Source organism: Meriones unguiculatus, chromosome 7 (assembly GCF_030254825.1).
Source record: "Meriones unguiculatus strain TT.TT164.6M chromosome 7, Bangor_MerUng_6.1, whole genome shotgun sequence".
Classification (NCBI taxonomy): domain Eukaryota; kingdom Metazoa; phylum Chordata; class Mammalia; order Rodentia; family Muridae; genus Meriones; species Meriones unguiculatus.
In genome coordinates, this window is record NC_083355.1 from 20,289,424 (window position 1) to 20,305,878 (window position 16,455).

The 16,455-nt window shown below is 58.4% G+C and overlaps 2 protein-coding genes across 11 annotated transcripts; one reads left to right on the forward strand and one right to left on the reverse strand.

The window, feature by feature from the left end:
• The first annotated feature begins 1,175 nt into the window (after positions 1-1,175).
• On the forward strand, positions 1,176-9,915 carry Plekhh3 (pleckstrin homology, MyTH4 and FERM domain containing H3). Of its 7 annotated transcripts, none has more exons than XR_002476546.2 (13): positions 1,176-1,940; positions 3,971-4,026; positions 4,384-4,463; positions 4,564-4,755; positions 4,832-4,989; positions 5,099-5,219; positions 5,998-6,304; positions 6,862-7,069; positions 7,241-7,377; positions 7,558-7,690; positions 8,066-8,538; positions 8,875-9,066; positions 9,537-9,676. XR_002476546.2 is itself a non-coding variant. In XM_021641197.2 (13 exons), exons 1-13 carry the CDS (start codon positions 1,779-1,781, stop codon positions 9,711-9,713), a joined length of 2,421 nt encoding a protein of 806 aa, XP_021496872.1. In that variant the 5' UTR covers positions 1,181-1,778; the 3' UTR covers positions 9,714-9,915. The 7 variants fall into 7 exon arrangements, 4 of the variants coding, with proteins under 4 accessions (XP_021496872.1, XP_021496873.1, XP_021496870.1 ...); XM_021641197.2 differs by having other exon boundaries at positions 1,181-1,940; positions 8,066-8,563; positions 9,537-9,915; XM_021641198.2 differs by having other exon boundaries at positions 1,182-1,940; positions 7,241-7,368; positions 8,066-8,563; positions 9,537-9,915.
• A 992-nt stretch (positions 9,916-10,907) lies between these two features.
• Tubg2 (tubulin gamma 2) lies at positions 10,908-16,211 on the reverse strand. 4 transcript variants are annotated; one of them, XM_060386678.1, is made up of 11 exons: positions 15,950-16,211; positions 15,577-15,689; positions 15,229-15,396; positions 14,864-14,932; positions 14,519-14,598; positions 13,526-13,652; positions 12,522-12,608; positions 12,266-12,415; positions 11,744-11,896; positions 11,503-11,664; positions 10,908-11,298 (listed from the first exon to the last, which is right to left on the reverse strand). In XM_060386678.1, the coding sequence occupies exons 1-11, from the start codon at positions 15,996-15,998 to the stop codon at positions 11,101-11,103; spliced, it is 1,356 nt and encodes a 451-aa protein (XP_060242661.1). In that variant the 5' UTR covers positions 15,999-16,211; the 3' UTR covers positions 10,908-11,100. The 4 variants fall into 4 exon arrangements, with proteins under 4 accessions (XP_060242661.1, XP_060242659.1, XP_060242660.1 ...); XM_060386676.1 differs by having other exon boundaries at positions 15,895-16,189; XM_060386677.1 differs by lacking the exon at positions 15,577-15,689 and having other exon boundaries at positions 15,950-16,188.
• Between the last annotated feature and the right edge of the window lie 244 nt (positions 16,212-16,455).

Sequence of the window (16,455 nt, forward strand, 5' to 3'; positions counted from 1 at the left end):
CCGGGAGAGAGGAGGTTAGGTCTCCGCGAGGACTTTCCTGCGGGCAAGCGTCTAGGACCTTGAAGAGGAAGGAAGGAGGCTCCGGCCTTCGGAAACCTCAGCGCACACCACTTCAGGAGAGCTTCTGGGGATGCTGCGTTCACTTCTGGCCTTTGCTCTGCAGTCACAACTGCCAGAGTTGTGCTCAAACGGGACAGTTCTCCCAGTTCAGTATCCGGTCAGGGAATCCAGACCCTCTGCTCTCCGGGCGAAAAGGGCGTGGCGTACAGGTCCCCAGGGAGGCATTGTCCCGCCCAGCCCAGCCCAGCCCAGCCCGGCCCGGCCCAGCCCGTGCATCCTGGAGCCTCAGGCGGTAGAGATGTAAAACTTGGCCCTCTTGCAGCCCAAAGCAAGGAAGGGCCCCCAAACTGTGCAGTCCTCCAAGAGGCGCACGCTACCCTCCGGAGCCGACCTGGAACCCTCCGCCAGTGACCGCGGGAATCGCCTGAGTCAGCACCGCGCGTGCCCGCGATCCCCGCCCTGGACTCCTGGCGCCCTCGTTAACCCCTTCTTGCTCAGAAAGGCAGCCTATCTGCCCCGAGAGGCCTCCGATTCATCTCTTCTCAGAGACCGCAGATTTTCCTTGCAATGCCAAGCCACTCTCCCATTCGGTGCGTCGTAAATTCCCTTTTATTCCAGGTTTGCAGCTGAGGCTCCCCCGCCTCCCCGGAGTTCCTGTCTTAGCTTTTTCACCTCAACAGTGGGGTGACTAAGATCTAAAGCTGGACCCTTTTAGTGCCGAGGATGGGGAGCTGCCCCGGCAGTTTACTCTCAGGTGGGAGGTGCCTCGCAGGCCCTGAGGCTCTCTGCTTCTGCAGGGAGTCCGAGGCGTGACGGGTCATCACGGGGGAAGCAGCCAGGCTCCTCTCCAGCTTTACGCCCTCCCTTCCCCAGACCTTCCAAGAGGGTTTTTTTTTTTTTTAATTGGCTGCTTGGTGAGCCAAGAGTTAAAACAAGAGCACGGAGGCGGGCCTACGTGACGCCACAGGCACCCCTCGTCCGACCTCAGAAGCTTGGGGCGTGGCCAACGTCGCACCGCCCACCCCCTCCCCAGTCTTCCCTCCCCCGCCCCTCCCCACTGTCACTCAGCCAGAGGCACATGATGCAACCCGCCTCGGTTTCAAGCGCGGGATTGGTGGCCCCGGCCGGCGCCAGACACAGGGATTGGGCAGAGGCTGCAGTGACGGACCCGTAGGCCCTACCCCGTAAAAAGAAGGGAGGAGAGAAACAGGGAAGGCGGAGGGAAGGAGGGGGGGAGAGGGAGGCGGGGTCCGGAGCTCTGCTCGTGCCCCGAGCGCGCCAGTCCCGGGGCTGCAGGGAGCGCAGCGCGCGCCGCCCGGGCCCGGGCCACCGGACGCCCTACCGGACACCACCCTCCCTGGAGCTTGGACAAGAGCCCGCCACGGACACTGCACCGGACACTGTTCCTCACAGGGCTGGACACTGCAGCGGACACTGCTTCCCAGCTCCGGACATTGCTCCCTGGCTCCCTTCCCCCGGCCCTGGACGCTTCCCCCCTCCCCCTGCCCGGGCCCAGACATCGGGGGCCCCCCAGCAGACTCTGGCGATCGTCCTCTTGCACCTCGGCCCTGGACACTGCCGTCTCGCGGCCCCCTTCTCTGCCCTCCTCCTCGCACCTCGTCCCCGGCGCGTTTGGTCCGAGCACCCTCCCGTCTCACCGATCCCCTGCTGCTCGGGCAACGCTGCCCGCGCCCCCCATTCCCCTGCTGCTCGCCCGGATGCCTCTCCCCGGGGGATTGTGGTGGCTCCTCTGCTGCCGTCGAGGCTTCACTCTCCTGCACCGGGACTACGGCGACGGCGAGCTTAGCGGGGACGGGGACGAAGACGAGGACGACGAGACCTTTGAGCTGCGGACCCCGAGTCCGGCGGGCGGCGGGAGGGTAAGTCTGGAGGGATTTAGAACGGTGTTCAGTCCTCACCACAGCCGGTCACGCCTGATCCTGTTCCATACTTGGGCCAAACGCCGTCCTCTGGGCCCAACTGGAAATGTAGGGGAGATTCTTGTCTGGAGGCCAGAGCCCCGGAGTTCCAGGGGCAAGCGGCCCTACTTGGGATGTGCCTGTGGGCCTCGCACCGCGCACAGGGCGCTGTCCACCTGCTGGGGGCCCTGAGGCAGAGGAGGCGTCACGCGTGGCCCGACCTGGCCCTGCCTCTCCCTTCCCTGCCGGGCCCGCGTCCCATCGCGTCTCCTTCCGCCTCCGCCAGAGCCAAGGAATGTGGCGAGGCCGGCTGGGCGGCTCGAACGCCTGGGTTCGCTCTGCTCACAGTTGACGAGCGCTGGGGCCAGATGCGGGAGCCCTCACCGCAGGAACGCGGGCGAGGGGGGAAAGGCATCCTAGAATTGGGGTCTGCGTCGGGGACCCCGCCAAGGAAAAGCTGGGGACGGTGGCCCTTTGAGGACTTCTCATTATCCTGCCGTTTAAGACAGAACTCTCTGCCTTCTCTGGTGAGGCTCCCGGGGAACCCCGAGGGAATGACGAGGGTCACTTGACTGCTGGATTTTTGTTTTGTTTTTTAAATCAGATCTCCCCCAGGGAGACACTGAAACACAATTGGTCTGTGAGACGTCCATCCTTCCAGAAGCCCTCCCTCGCGCCCTTACCCACCTGAAGCAACCAGGCTTCTGTGTGCTGTGGCCTGGGTCAGGCTCCCATCCCCCCCACCCCCTGCTCAGGGGTCCCCCAGCAAGCCCGGTGGCTCCATTCCTGGGTGGGGCAGGCTGCACCGCAGCCAGCTCCGGCGCCAGCACCTGGCGAGGCAGAGGGCAGTTAAATATAGAGGGGAGGAGCAGGGAAGCAGGGGACTGCGATTAGGGGAGTTTGGTCTGGGGGGGGGGTGAGATCAGTACCTGCCCTCTGAGGGTGTGGTGGATTGTCCTGCTCAGGACCTCCAGAGAAGAAGTGAGTGAGTCCCCAGGGAGGGAGTGGGACCTAGGAGTACCCGAACTTCCAGCATGGGCAGGCTCTCTGTCAAACAGGCCATGGCCTCCCTCATGCCCCACCTCCACCCCCTCCTTGGAGCTTGGGGACAGGTGTCCCTGGCCCTCCCCCTCCATTCGCCCTAGCTTTAGCCGTCTGGGCGCAATGGGACCGTGGCATAGTTCCTGTCTAGCTAACTTGGCTCTGGGTTGGTTTTGAGGCCTCCCTCAAACCCCAAAGTCACAAAAACCGAAGTTCTTGGGCAGGGGTTGGAAATGGATCGTGTGTGAGAAGGGCAAAATTCCAAACTACCCCTGGCCTGAGGAGGCGTATGTTGCTTAGCAGCCTCCTTCCCTTCTAAGTCTAAGCCCCAGGAAAAGGGTAGCGTGGTGTCATCTTCCTCAGGGATGTCTGCAAAATAGCCCAAAAGGCTCTTGGAACAAGTCTTATACAAAAGGATCCCTCTTTCAACTCTGTGTCCACCCCTAGCCCAGTCTTGGGTCCTGCACTTTCCCTGGGAGCCCCATCTTCTCCCCTGGAAGTCCTGAGGAAAACAAGGAGGGTGAAGGAAACAGGTAGAAGGGACCTCGTCCCGCACGTCTCCAGTTCTAAAGATGGAGAAAATAAGCCCCAGAAGTGGGAGGGGACTCAGGCAAGGTATAGCAGTTGTCTAGTGGCCCAGTTGGTAATAGAACCCGGTCCTCCTGACCCCCAGCCCTGCGGCCCCAACCTCCAGCTCTCATGATTGCATTGTCAAAGGGCTATGAAGAGAAGGCCAGAGCTCTTTTTTCTCGGGCATTCTCTAGCGGCCCACGGAGACCTGTATGTAGAAGGGACCATCCCAGAGTGGCTCTGGCTCTTCCCGCCCAGTCACGACGTGGGACCTCAGGCACTCCTTCCTCAATCCCTTAATGAGAGCTGTCCTGGGCTCACGCGAAACCACCGGTATTGGGGGGAACGGCCTCTGAGTGTCTTCCTGCCTCTCTCCTTAGGGTTCCCTGGACGTTACGCTGACTCAGCCAACAAGGAGTGGGCCGGTCTCAGACAGGTGAGCTTCTACCCTGAGTGCCTTGGTTCGGAGACCGCAGCCGGTTTTAAGGACCCCCTTCCTCGCCATCTTCCTTTCCCGGGTTGTGCAATAAGGGAGAGGCCTTGGGCCGCCGGACGCTGTGGTTTGGCTGGGGTCCCGGGGGGCGGTCCAGCCGGGGGCGCGCGGAGGAAGGGGGGGTCCTGGTTATTTCTGGTACGAGGTCAGAACGGCCCCGCGGTTCCCACAGCCTGGAGGATGGGTGCCTGGCTTGGCAGCGTGCACCCCTCGCAGTCTGGGGAACCCCTAATAAGGAGCACCCCCTGGAGGTGAAGTGGAGGCCCCTCAGCCTCACCCAACCTTTTGTCTCTGGACCAGGCTGCAGAGCTGGGAAGAGACGCGGAGCCTCATCCCAGACAAGGGACTTCCAGAGGAAGACCCAGATGTAATTGTGAAAGGTGGGAAGCCCCTGGCTCAATCTGAAGCCTCCCCCCCCACCGCCCCCAACACAGCCCTCCTAGGAATAATGTTAATCCCTTCTTCCTGGTCTCCTCCCAGGTTGGCTGTACCGGGAGCCCCGTGGAGGAGGGGCTCGGCCATGGCTGCTCCCCCGCCGAGCCTGGTTTGTGCTCACCAGAGATTCCCTGGACCAGTTCAGCAGCAGCGGGAAGGGGGCAAGACGCCTTGGAAGCCTGGTCCTCACCAGCCTATGCTCAGTGACCGGGCCAGAGCGTAGGCCCAAAGAGACCGGTGAGACATCTTGAGACTCTCCCTAGCGTCCGGGCAGGGGCCCCAACCATTCCTGATGGCCCTCCGTTCCCACCAGGTCTGTGGTCAGTCACTGTGTCTGGGCGGAAGCACAGCATCCGCCTCTGCTCCCCGCGCCAGGCAGAGGCGGAGCGGTGGGGGGTAGCCTTGCGTGAAGTGATTGCCTCCAAGGCCCCGCTGGAGACCCCTACCCAGCTGCTGCTCAGGGACATACAGGTGAGAGAGTTCTCCAGCAAGAACCGGGAGGGTGGCGGGCCTAAAAGCTTTCTGGGCTCCTAAAGAGCACCCTTCCCCCGTCAAGTGACCCTCTTCCTGACCTACCTAGGAGAGTTGTGGGGACCCAGAGGCCGTGGCCCTCATCTACCGGAGGAACCCTATTTTGAGGCACACCAGTAATGCCCTATATGCCCCACTCCTGCCCCTGCCCTATGACGTCAACGCTCCAGGTGAGTGAATTGGACCCTAGGTCAGGTCCCCTTGATGGGATAGGGTAGCCTTGCAGTAAGAACCCCAGCGGGATAGCTGGCAGGAACTTAAGGGTCTTCAGGCTTCTAGCCGTCTCCTGACTTCTCAAACGTGGAAGGAATCCGGGTTGGAGGACAGCAAAAACGAGAACAGGATTGAAAACTCTCTGCCCCCGGTACCCACCCCTAAAGGTCTAGTTCTTGTCTACTTCCTTCGGGAGCATTTGCGCTTTCCTCTCTTTTCACTACAATCTTTAACACTAGGACATATTGCCTTTACGGGTAGTGGGAGAACCATCACTTGGGGAAACTGTGCTGGCTTCATCCAGAAATAACTCTCCCCACAAAGGGAGTACTGACTGGCCCAGGTCCTGATGCTAGAGGCTTATGGGATGCCAGTAAATGATCCCTGAGTTTGTACCCAGAGCAGCTTCCACCCCCCCCCCCACAGGGGTGGCTCTGGGTGCCCAGTTAAAGAATGTGGGGAGGGGTTGAATCTGTGACCCTTAGTCTTCCTCTCTTCCTTACTAGGAAAGGCCAGTCAGGCTAGAGAGAGGGGTTCATGGGAGGCAGAGGTTGAGAGTTTGGCTCTGTGGACCATTGCTTTGCCTTCACTCTTCTTGTCACTCGTGCCCTCCTCTCCATGCCATCCCTGTGCCCCTATACTCCCTCCGACCCCCCTCTGGTTCCGTGCCTTCCTCCCAGGGCGCGCCTTTGTGTCCCCTCTCCAAACCATCCCTCCGCCCCCACCCTCCCGCAGGTCCAGGCTATGCACCCTTGCGAGAGGAGGCGGTGCGGCTGTTCCTGGCACTGCAGGCGCTGGAGGGGGCGCGGCGCCCCGGGCCCCTGATGCAGGGTGTGCTCCAGACCTGCCGGGACCTGCCCGCACTCCAGGACGAGCTTTTCCTGCAGCTGGCTAAGCAGACCTCGGGTCCTGCTGGTCCCCCTGGGCTCCCTGATACTCAGGATCCTGCAACCCTGCGGTACTGGCAGCTCCTAACTTGCATGAGCTGCACCTTCCGGCCTGGGGGAGCCGTCCGAGGGCATCTCCTGGGGCATTTGGAGAGGTGAGAGGGCATGCCCCAGCCAGAGGGCTAAAGGGCTAGGAGAGAGGGGCAGACTGGTGCAGCAGTTAAGAGAAACGGCGAGCCTAGATCCAAGAGCTGGCCTGGTGCTAATAAAATACTCGGTACCTTCGAGGGAATTACGAGCTCACGTCCCATTTGTGACCAAAAACTAGGCCCTCGCTTTAAACAGACAAAAATATTAAAAAAAAAAAAAAAAGAAAAAGCGGGATTTAAGAAAGCATAGTAACGTAGTTGGATTTCAGGTTTTGGTCACCGGAAGATGAAGGGAGCTGGAGGAAGTGGGTGGGGTGATAGTAGGAGAACAGGCCAAAGACTTCGAAAATAATTCGGTTACATGTAAAATACCCAGGACGCATTTAGGTTGTACGTGAGTTATAAGGAAGGAAACTGACCGGATATAATGAAAAAAATTTTTTTTTCATGTTGGGGAATCGTCCCCGCTGAGCTATTTGCATCCTTCCCCTTGTGAAATAAATTACAATAAAGGAAGGGAAAAGAAGCCGTCCTTGGAACGCTGCTCCTTGGATTTCTTTCAGGACAGAGCAGGCCCTCCCGGACTCAGAACTGGCAGAATACGCACGCTTCATCCGGAAAGCTCTGGGCCGGACTCGGGGCCGAGAGCTGGTGCCTTCGCTAGCGGAGATCTCAGCGCTGAGCAAGCGGCAGGAGCTGTCGTGCTCTGTGCACTGTCCCGGTGCTGGGGCCTGTCCCGTGGCCATCGACTCCCACACCACAGCGGGAGAGGTGAGGCCAGAGAAACCCCCCCTCCAGCTAAATGGTATTTATCTGCTTATCTGCGGTACTGGTGGCTGAAGCCAGGGTCTCGAGTGGGTTAGGCATCCGCGCTGGCTTCTCGCGTCTGGCTTTGGCAACTCCCAAGTGATCTGACTTTCCCTCTCCTCCCCTTCTTTCCAGGTGGCTCGAGAATTAGTGGGGAGGCTGGGTTTGGCCGGCAGCCGGAACTCCTTCGCCTTGTACGAGCAGCGAGGGGCCCAGGAGCGTGCCCTGGCCGGGGGAACCCTTGTGGCCGACGTACTCACCAGGTTTGAGAAGTAAATGTCCAGCCCCAGCCCTACGCCCTCAGCTCCTGTCTCTCACCACACACGCTCATCGAGGGGTGCCGGCAGCTAGCTGGTCTGCAGACAGGTCCCAGCAGCGGGGTGCTCACCAGGGCCCCGCCTCAGGAGGGGGCCCTGCTTCCCAGCCTCAAGGCCTCTTTTTCCTTTCTGCAGTTTGAGTTCAGAGGAAGCTGGACTGGAGGATTCTCCGGACTCCGGGTGGAGACTGTGTCTTCGTCTTCACGGACCTCTGCACCCAGAAGGCCTATCCCCCGATGGACACGAGCTGCCTTTCCTCTTCGAGCAGGTGGAATCTTTGGTTTTCACGCCTCCAAACTTACCAAAGCCGCAACAACTCTTTTTTTTTTTTTTAATTTTTAAACTTTTTTTTTGGGGGGGGGACGGTTTTCAAGACATGGCTTCTCTGTGTAGTCTTGGCTGTCCTGGACTCGCTTTGTTGACCAGGCTGGCCTCGAACTCACAGACCTCTGCCTCCCAGAGTGCTGGGATCACAGGCACGCGCCACCTCACCCGGTTGGCCTAAATGGCTCTTTATCCGGACCATCTTCATAATAGGGGCAACTCCGCGGGAGGCTTTCCCCCTGAACCCAGACCTCCCGTCCCCCCTCCCCTGGAGGGATCTTTGCCGCTCCTCCACCGACATCGCGCCCCTCCCTCGCAGGCTCACGCGCTGCTGCTGCGCGGCCGGCCGCCCCCACCCGACGACACGTTGCGCGCCCTGGCGGCGCTGCGCCTGCAGAGTTTGCACCGTGACTTCTCCCCGCGGGGGGCCCTGCCGCGTCTGGATCGCCTGCTGCCGCCCCCCGCCCCGCCTCGCGAACAACCGCCGCCTCGCCCCATCCCTAGGCCACGGCCCTCCGCCGCCCTGCTGGCCGGGGCGCTCTGGAGCTCGAGCCTGGCCAAGAGGCGGGCGGAGCGGGCCCGGCGCGGTGGCGGCGGCGGCGGCGGGACCGGCCGCTCGACGACGACCACGACGGCGGGAAGCCCAGCCCAGGTGGGAGGAGGAGGCGGCGGCACCGGCACGACGGCCGCAGTGCTGGGCGGCTGGAAGAGGCTGCGGGGCATGGGCCAGGCCGAGGCCATGGCTGCCTACCTGGCTCTGGCGGCGCAGTGTCCGGGGTTCGGCGCTGCTCGGTATGACGTTCTGGAGCTGAGCACGGTGAGGGGGAGAAGGGAGAAGGGGACTCTGGTGGTCCAAGCCCCAACGCCTTTATCCCAGAGCTGCAGGCCAGCCCCTGTACACCCACTGCGGGTCATTTCAATCCCAACATCTAGAACAGCTAGCTGCCCACCTCAAAGCCCCGGACCCTCCGATCTTTGGGCTTGCACCTCTGGGTGCACGCGGCCGCTCCGCACCTGCGCCGTGAGTCAAGGGGCGAGGAGGCTTCCGGACCGCAGCCATCTCCCTCTCCTGGAAATAAAGATGCGGCAGCCCCGCCTCCGACCCTGACCCCGCCCATCTCCCTGCAGGAGCCTGGTGGAGGCGCTCCACAGAAGCTGTGCCTGGGTCTGGGAGCAAAGGCCATGTCGCTCTCCAGGCCTGGTGAGACGGAACCCATCCACAGTGTCAGCTACGGTCACGTGGCCGCCTGCCAGCTGATAGGCCCCCACACTTTAGCGCTGAGGGTGGGTGACAGCCAGCTCCTCCTGCAGAGTCCCCAGGTGAGGACGATGGGGGTTGTGGGAGAGGGAAAATAGAGACAGCTGTAGATCCTAGGGCTCCAGCTGCGGTCCACAGCACGCTGAAGGAGCTTACCTCTGATTTGGGTGAGGCGAATGATAGACGAGTCGTCGAAAACCTAAGAGAAATACTACAGAGAGGGGGCGGGCAGGATTGGACTGAGAATACTGAAGCTCTGGCTAAGTAGAGGAGGGAATTCTCACAAAATTAGCCTTAGGAAGATGTGGGGGAAGAGGTGGAGGGAAGGAGGACCCGCAAGAGCAGGGCAGAGAGAAGCACTTAGGGTGCCGGTTGAGGGTTAGGAAGGGGAAAGGGAAGAGAAGGTTTTGCAGACTGGAGCGTGCCGGAACCTACCTAGGGGCAACCTTAAGCCCTAGGGCTTATGAAGAGGAAGAAAAGAGAGAGTGAGCCCAATGGCCCCTGTCGCACACTGCCCTCTGCCCTCTCTTAGGTGGAAGAGATCATGGAGCTGGTGAATGCCTACTTGGCCAACCCCTCCCCGGAGAGGCCCTGCGGCAGCTCTGGTCCTCCAAGCCAAGGCCTGCCAGATACCTCTCCTCCCAGCCAGGACCAAGTTCTGGAAGAGCCCCAGGGACAGTCTGGCTGCTTGGGGCAGCAGCAGGACTGAAGCCTGCCAAGAGGTCGTGACTTTTGTTTTGCCTCCAGCCTGAGCCCGGGAGTGCTCTGAGATTTGAGGAAACCATGGACCCTTTTTGGCCCTGCAGGGACAGGGTCCACCCACACCCCGAGGGCTGCGATGGGTGTGGACAGTTTTCTAGTTTGTTTCTTAATTTATTTGTAGAAGAAAAAAAAATCCTTATTTACACAAAGCCTTCCTGTGGGAGTGTTGTCTCGGTGGGACGGATTGGAGCTCCAGAAGCTCGGAACAGCACCCCCCTTCCAGGACGCCCACACACTGGGCTTTTACCATGCACTGAGGGGAATCTGGATACCATGGAGCTCCACCCTCCTTGACCTTCTGGATTTAACCTCCTCCTGGCCAGTAGGCTGCCATCATAGGATGGCGGGTGGGGCAGGCGAGGAGGCGGTACTGGAAGCCTGTGATTACTCACCCTCTGCTCCCCATTGACTGGTGTATGGGTGGCCTCCTGTCATCTGGTGGCTGTAAGGGCAGTGAGTCATCAAGACCAGCGCTACCCAGGCCCTACCTTGGTGTTCAGCTCCTGGGCCCTATTTGGGTCCATGTTTGGTTGCCCCATGCTTTCAGAATGAAAGGAAGAGATATCCGGGGCAGCGTGCCGACATCCTCAGGCCTACTCTTGAATTCTCCTAACAGGTTGGGTTAAGTGGTGTTAGGTTCCTGGAGACACTGGTGATCCTCAGACTCCTGAATCCTAGGTCTTCTGACTTGCTCAGGACAGTGGTCCCCTTTGCTACCAGGCACTGTATCTCTTCCTTGAGTGTAAGAGGTTAAGGCATCATTTCGCAACTGGGAACAGCCCCTTAGGCACCAAGAATACAACTGACCAGGAACTTTCAGTAAGCCTGAGAGAGGGACTGACTAATAAACCAGGCTAGTTCGAATCGAGGGGGCTCGGTGGAATGAGAAGTTGAAGCAGGTGAGGGCCAGGCTACTGTCACGTCCCTGGACATAGAAGGTGTGCTCAGCTAGGCAGTGATGGTGCACATTTAGTCCCAGCACTTGGGCGACAGAGGCAGGCAGATCTCTGAGTTCCAGGCCAGCCTGGTCTACAGAGTGAGTTCCAGGACAGCCAAACTACACACAGGGAAGTTCTATCCCAAAACAAAACAAAAAAAGGTGTGTTCATCCAGCCTCCCATAGTCACAGATCATGCTCCGCTGCTGTATTCGTCATCAAGCTTTATTATCTCACTAGAACTAAGCAAGCATATAAAGAGCCAGGAATGAAAAGGAATCGACAGAAGCAGTTCCTACACTGGACAGGAACCTAGAGAGGTGAGATGAAGTTTTGTCAGAGGATCCGGGTGTGGCGAGGGTTGTGCTTCTTGTCCAGGGTTCGGCAGAGGATGTAATCATTGCTCCTGAGTGCCCCAGGAGATGTAGTCTGGCCTTGTGGCTGCATGGTACTCATCGATCAGCTCCTGCACCACCTCCCTGGACCTGTCCATCTCTTCAAAGTTGTCCTTGAAGATGTCCTCCTTGCGGAACTGCTCAAGGAAGGCCCCCCGCTTCCACAGCTTGTCATACTGCTGGCAGGAGCTTTCAAAAAGCTGAAGAGAGGAGGGGAGCTTCAGAATGGTGTCCAGGGGAGGACGCGGAACTAGGGATGGACTGGGGAGACTGATGATGGTAGGCAGTGGGTCAGAGTGGCCGGGAGCTGGGGGTGTGTCTCACAGGTGGGAGCGCTGCCTACCATTCCCGAGGCCCTGGGGTTCATTCCTGCTAACACACAAAGACAACAGGAGACGGCTCACCGAGGAGATACTGGTGTGGTTGGCCATCATGAGCCCGCTCACCCGGTGGGCTGAGGGCAGGTAGGGAGACTTCCTGGACAGGGCCACCTGGATGCTGGCTGGGCCCCAGGGGATGAAGTTGGCCAACTTCCTTTCCCGGATCCTCTGCAGGCTCTTGTGGACCTGGGGTGGGCAGAGAGGTGGTGACTGCTTCTCCTCCACCCTGTGGGCCTGAGGGTAGGGTGACGGGGACCCCCTTTACCTGGGTGGGGTCCACCTCTCCCTGGATGATGTTGAGGATGGCGATGTAGCAGTGGTTGGTCTGACGATCCCGGCCTGTGGACACCATCACGTTCTTGGGCTGCAGCAGTCGCCTCATCACATCTAGGACTGTTGTCTTCCTCACACTGGCCACCTGAGGGAAGGGGGGTTCACAGGGAGCAGTCAGCACTCAGGGAACAACCCAGAGAGGTGCATGGGAAGAGGAGAAGAATCAGCTATGTCCCCATCAGCTTGGAGGGGGCAGGGTCTCTGGGAAATGTCTTTAGATCAGGTCTGTGCTGAGCCTCTGCCATGGGATTAGGCTGATGGCTCTCTTGTAGCAGGAGATCGCAACTGGCACCATTCTGGAAGGAGCCATAGGAGACAGGGCAGCAAGCTAGTGGCACAGTGTCAGCCCCTGAGTATAGAATCCGGGAGGGTGAGGTGGAGAAGGGCTGCAAAGGGCAGCTCCGGGAACAGCAGGGAGAGGGTCACAGTCCTGGGACACTGCGGGAGTTCTTACTGACTGGTCCGTGGTGAGGGGGGTATAGCCCGTCATAAGGAAGTGGAGCCGAGGGGTGGGGATGAGCGAGGCGATGAGGCCGATGAGGTCATTGTTCATGTAGCCGGGGTAGCGCAGGGTGGTGGTGCTGGCTGACATGATGGTGGACACCTGGGGACAGGACGGCCTTTATTATGGGGCTCGAAGGGGGTGGGGCCTCCCTCCTCAGATGACCCTCCAGCAGACAGAGGGCCTCCACTGCAGGGGCTGGGCTCACCAGCTGGTTGATCTGGGAGAAGGATGGGTTCTGGATGTGCAGGCGGTCTGTGGCGATCCGGTTCAGGGCTGTGTTGTCCAGCACCACCTGGAAGCACGGAAGGGGTCTGAAGCAACTTTTCAGGCAAAAGGGGACCCTGAAATAAGATACAGCTGGGTTTCTATAAACTCTCAAACCAGGAAGTGGGTTTGCTACCTCCAAAGAAATACACTGTCTCTGGTGCATCATGATACAGAGCAATAGACAAATACATAAAGGTCCCTCACGTGCCTTGGCTCTGGAGAGACAACAAGGAGCATGGGCTTTGCCATTTTGGACCTACGGTCTAGTGAACAAGCAAATGCTAGAACAAGGCTGGAGGTATAGCTTGGACTTAGAATTTACCAATCAGTACAGCAGACACAGCAGCACACATATAATTCCAGGAAGCTGAGGATCACTAGCTTGAGGCCAGCTAGAGCAATTTAGCATGATCTTGCTTCATTTCATTTCTTTTTTTTTTTTTTTTTAGTCTTGAGGCTAGGTCTCACTCTGTAGCTCAGACTGGCTTGGAACATAACTATGTAGCCCAGGCAATTCTTGAACTAACAAGCTATTCTCCTGCCTCAGCCTTCTGAGAAATAGAATTATAGGCCACCACATCCATCTGAGACCCTTTTTCTAAATAAACAAAGACAAGTTTAGTTAACAACAGACACAAAGGGATCTCACCTTGCCTGAACAGTGGGGGGTGGGGGAGAGGTTTTGCTACTAAAGTGACCCTGGACTTCAAGCATAAGGAGACACTGATTAGGCAAAGCGGGGCTTACTTTGGGATGGGGAATACTCTCTTTGTTGAGTCTTAAGGTCCGAAAGTCCCGGAAGCAACTTGGAAGTTGGGATCTTTGTAATCTGGCCCACGTGTCGTGTCTTTGTTAGGTGTTTTGTGTGAGCCAGGCCTAGAAAAGGGCAAGGGCGTTCCTTCAAAGGGGAGCTACATTCTGGCCCGGTCTTCCCTTGCTCACCACACAGTCCGCATTCTGGGTCAGCCTCTTGAGCGTGAGGAGGGAGTTGTAGGGCTGAACCACCACGTCGCTCATCTCATCCTGGTTGGGAAACACGGAGTATGTCTGCACCAGTTTCTTGGGGTACCTAGGGGCAAAGAAGAGAGAAAGGGGAAAATGGCACCCTGAAGGGGTGGATCTCCCTGACCACGATCTCCTCTCCACTTGCCACAGAGCTCTAGTACAAAAGGATCAAGAGCAGACCTCCGTCTTCAGTACCCAAAAGATAAGCCACATTCTGTAGGTCCCAAGCCAACTTCCCATCTCCCTGCCTTGTTGTTGCTTCCAGGTGTTACCTGGATGGGTCTGTCCCTGTGACTCAAGGGGGCAGAAAAACAAAACAAAACAACTTTCCAGCTCAAGGGAGAAAAGTAACAACATGGAAAGATATTATCTAGGAATTCTGCTCTAGTTCTGTTACGGTGACAAATACCTCAGCAAAAAAATAACTTGAGAAGGAAAGGACTTATATAACCCATCATTTCAGGGAAGTCAAGGCAGGAGGTCCATAGTCAAGAGCAGAGGAAATAAATGCATGGATCCTTGCTTGCTGGAGGCAGCTAGCATTCTCTCCCTTTAGTGCTGTTCAGGAACCGCTGCCTGGGGAACAGTGCTACAAAGGGCTGGGGCTTCCTCTATCAATTAATAATCAAGACAGTCCCTTCCAGACATACCAACAGGCCATCCTCATCCAAACTCTCTTCCTATTGGCTGGTGAGGTGACTCAGAAGATAGAGTGAAGGTGCCTGACACCACTCTTAAGGACCTGAGTTTGGTTCCTGGGACCCACATTGTGAATGGAGAGAACCAACTCCCACACGCTGTCCTCTGACCTCCCCCCGTGTTTGCAGCGACTGGTACGCCTTCCCCCAAAATAACTAAGAGTGTCATTGTAATAGTAGCCAGCACACCAGGGGACCAGGGCTAATGACCTCTCCTGAAACACGGGCTTACCTGTCATTCAGTCGCTCTAAGAGGTAGGAGCCCAGGCCAGAGCCTGTCCCCCCAGCAATGGAGTGACACAGCACGAATCCCTGAATGGGCAGAGAGAAAGAGGCAGTGTCCAGGAATCTCAGAAAGAGGCTCTTTGGAAAGGCTCAGAGACGGAAGGAAAGCTGAGTAACCCGGCCTAAGAAAGTGACAGACTGAGATCCTGATTTTCCCAGTGTTCTAACCGCCTTAGTGCTCTCTAGACCATGTCCCCAAGTGGATGCTGAATTGAATGTTTCCGTCACATCACATGCTGAGATCATGCCTGATCTTCCCCCTAAAGCGTGCTTTACTGAGGACCGACGTCACCTCGAGACTGTCACTTCCGTCTGCTTCTCGGTCTATGATGTCAAAGATGTCCTCATGAATTTTCTCGCCCTGTAGAGACGTGGGAAGGGGAAGTCAGGCCAAAGGTTCACCTCTCGGCACCCAGAACTCCACCCCCTCTCTCTGTTGTTATCCTGAAGCCGAGCTTACCAATCAGAATCTTTCTCAACCCAGGAATGCTCCTCTGTGGACGATTTACATAAAATTTGCATAACCCCCTCCCTAGCAGTCCCTTTCCCCAGCACGTCCTTTTGTCTCTTATTTGTCTAGTCTAGACAAATTCCCAGATTTGCTGGAGCCTTGCCTTGTCCCGGGCTAGGATTACCAAGGGACTCCGGGACTGACACCTGTGAGAATCCCCTGGCCCAGTTGTTGCCAGCCCCTCCTCCGTGCTCAGACAGGTAGATGTTCTCTGGGTTGTAGAGCTTGGCATAGGAGGAGTTGAGGATGGAGTGGATCACCCGGGGCTCCAGGTCCAGCAGCACAGCCCGGGGGATGTAATGCTCATCGTCTGCCTGTCACAGAGAAGCCAGGATGGGCCCAGTGAGCGAGGATGGGGCAAGTCCTGAATCCTCTCAACTCTGCTCCCTCCTCAAGCCCTCCCTCCTCAAGCCAGCCCTTCTGTTCCCATCTGCCCAACGAGTTCCCCAGCACCAGGTCGCTCCCAGGAGCCCGGTCAAGTGACTGGGGGGCACCTGGTAGAAAAAGACGTCCTTGCGGTCAGTGCCCTCGGTGGCAAACTCCTCCACGATGCCCTCGGGGCTGATGCCATGCTCGGCACACAGCTGTTTCCAGAACTCGAACCCAACTGAGGGAAGGGGAGGAGGCCCAAGTCTGCTCGAGTCTTAAAGCCACGGAGCCCAGACTCAGAGGCTATTACATTCAAGAAGGTGACGCCTGGGCCTGGAAGGTGTCACAGACCAGGGCTGAGGAGGCAGCTCATGCCTGGATCATCATGCGCAATAGGGTAAGAAAGGTGGTTCATGGGAAGGACAAAAGGGATTGGTGGGTACCAGGCACCGAGGGATAAAACCAGAGATCGGAGGGGCCCGGCGGTCGCTTGCTCACTCTGGTTGCCGCACTGGCCCAGCTGCAGCGTGATGATCTCCCGGGGCATCGCCGGTCAGATGTGAGCTCGCCGGCCCCGGAGGAAAGCCTGGGAGCCGGGCGCGCAGGACATGGGGAACGCGCTGCCTGCGGGTGTTTTGACGCGGGCGCTGGGTCTGCGCCTGTGCAGTGTGGGCCTCTCCGCAGGCGGCGGGCGGCAGAGCCCATCCTGGGCATCATTTTCTCTCGTGGCAGTCGCAGCTGGAACTCAGCACAGGCGCAGAGGCGAGGCCGCGCCTCCTGTCACTGTGTGCGCGTGCGCGCGCGGGGGTGACCCTTGGAGAGCCGAGGAGCCCCCGGGGTGTGGGGGAGGGGAGGGAGGAGCGGCCAGGTGGAGGCGCGGAGTCACCTTCCTGCACCTGCGGGATCTGCTAGATTGAGGAGCCAGAGCTAAGCCAACTTTTTCGTCAAGTGTTGGGGAATCGAACCCAAGTCCCTGAGCAGGCTAGGCAAGTGCTAAACGACCT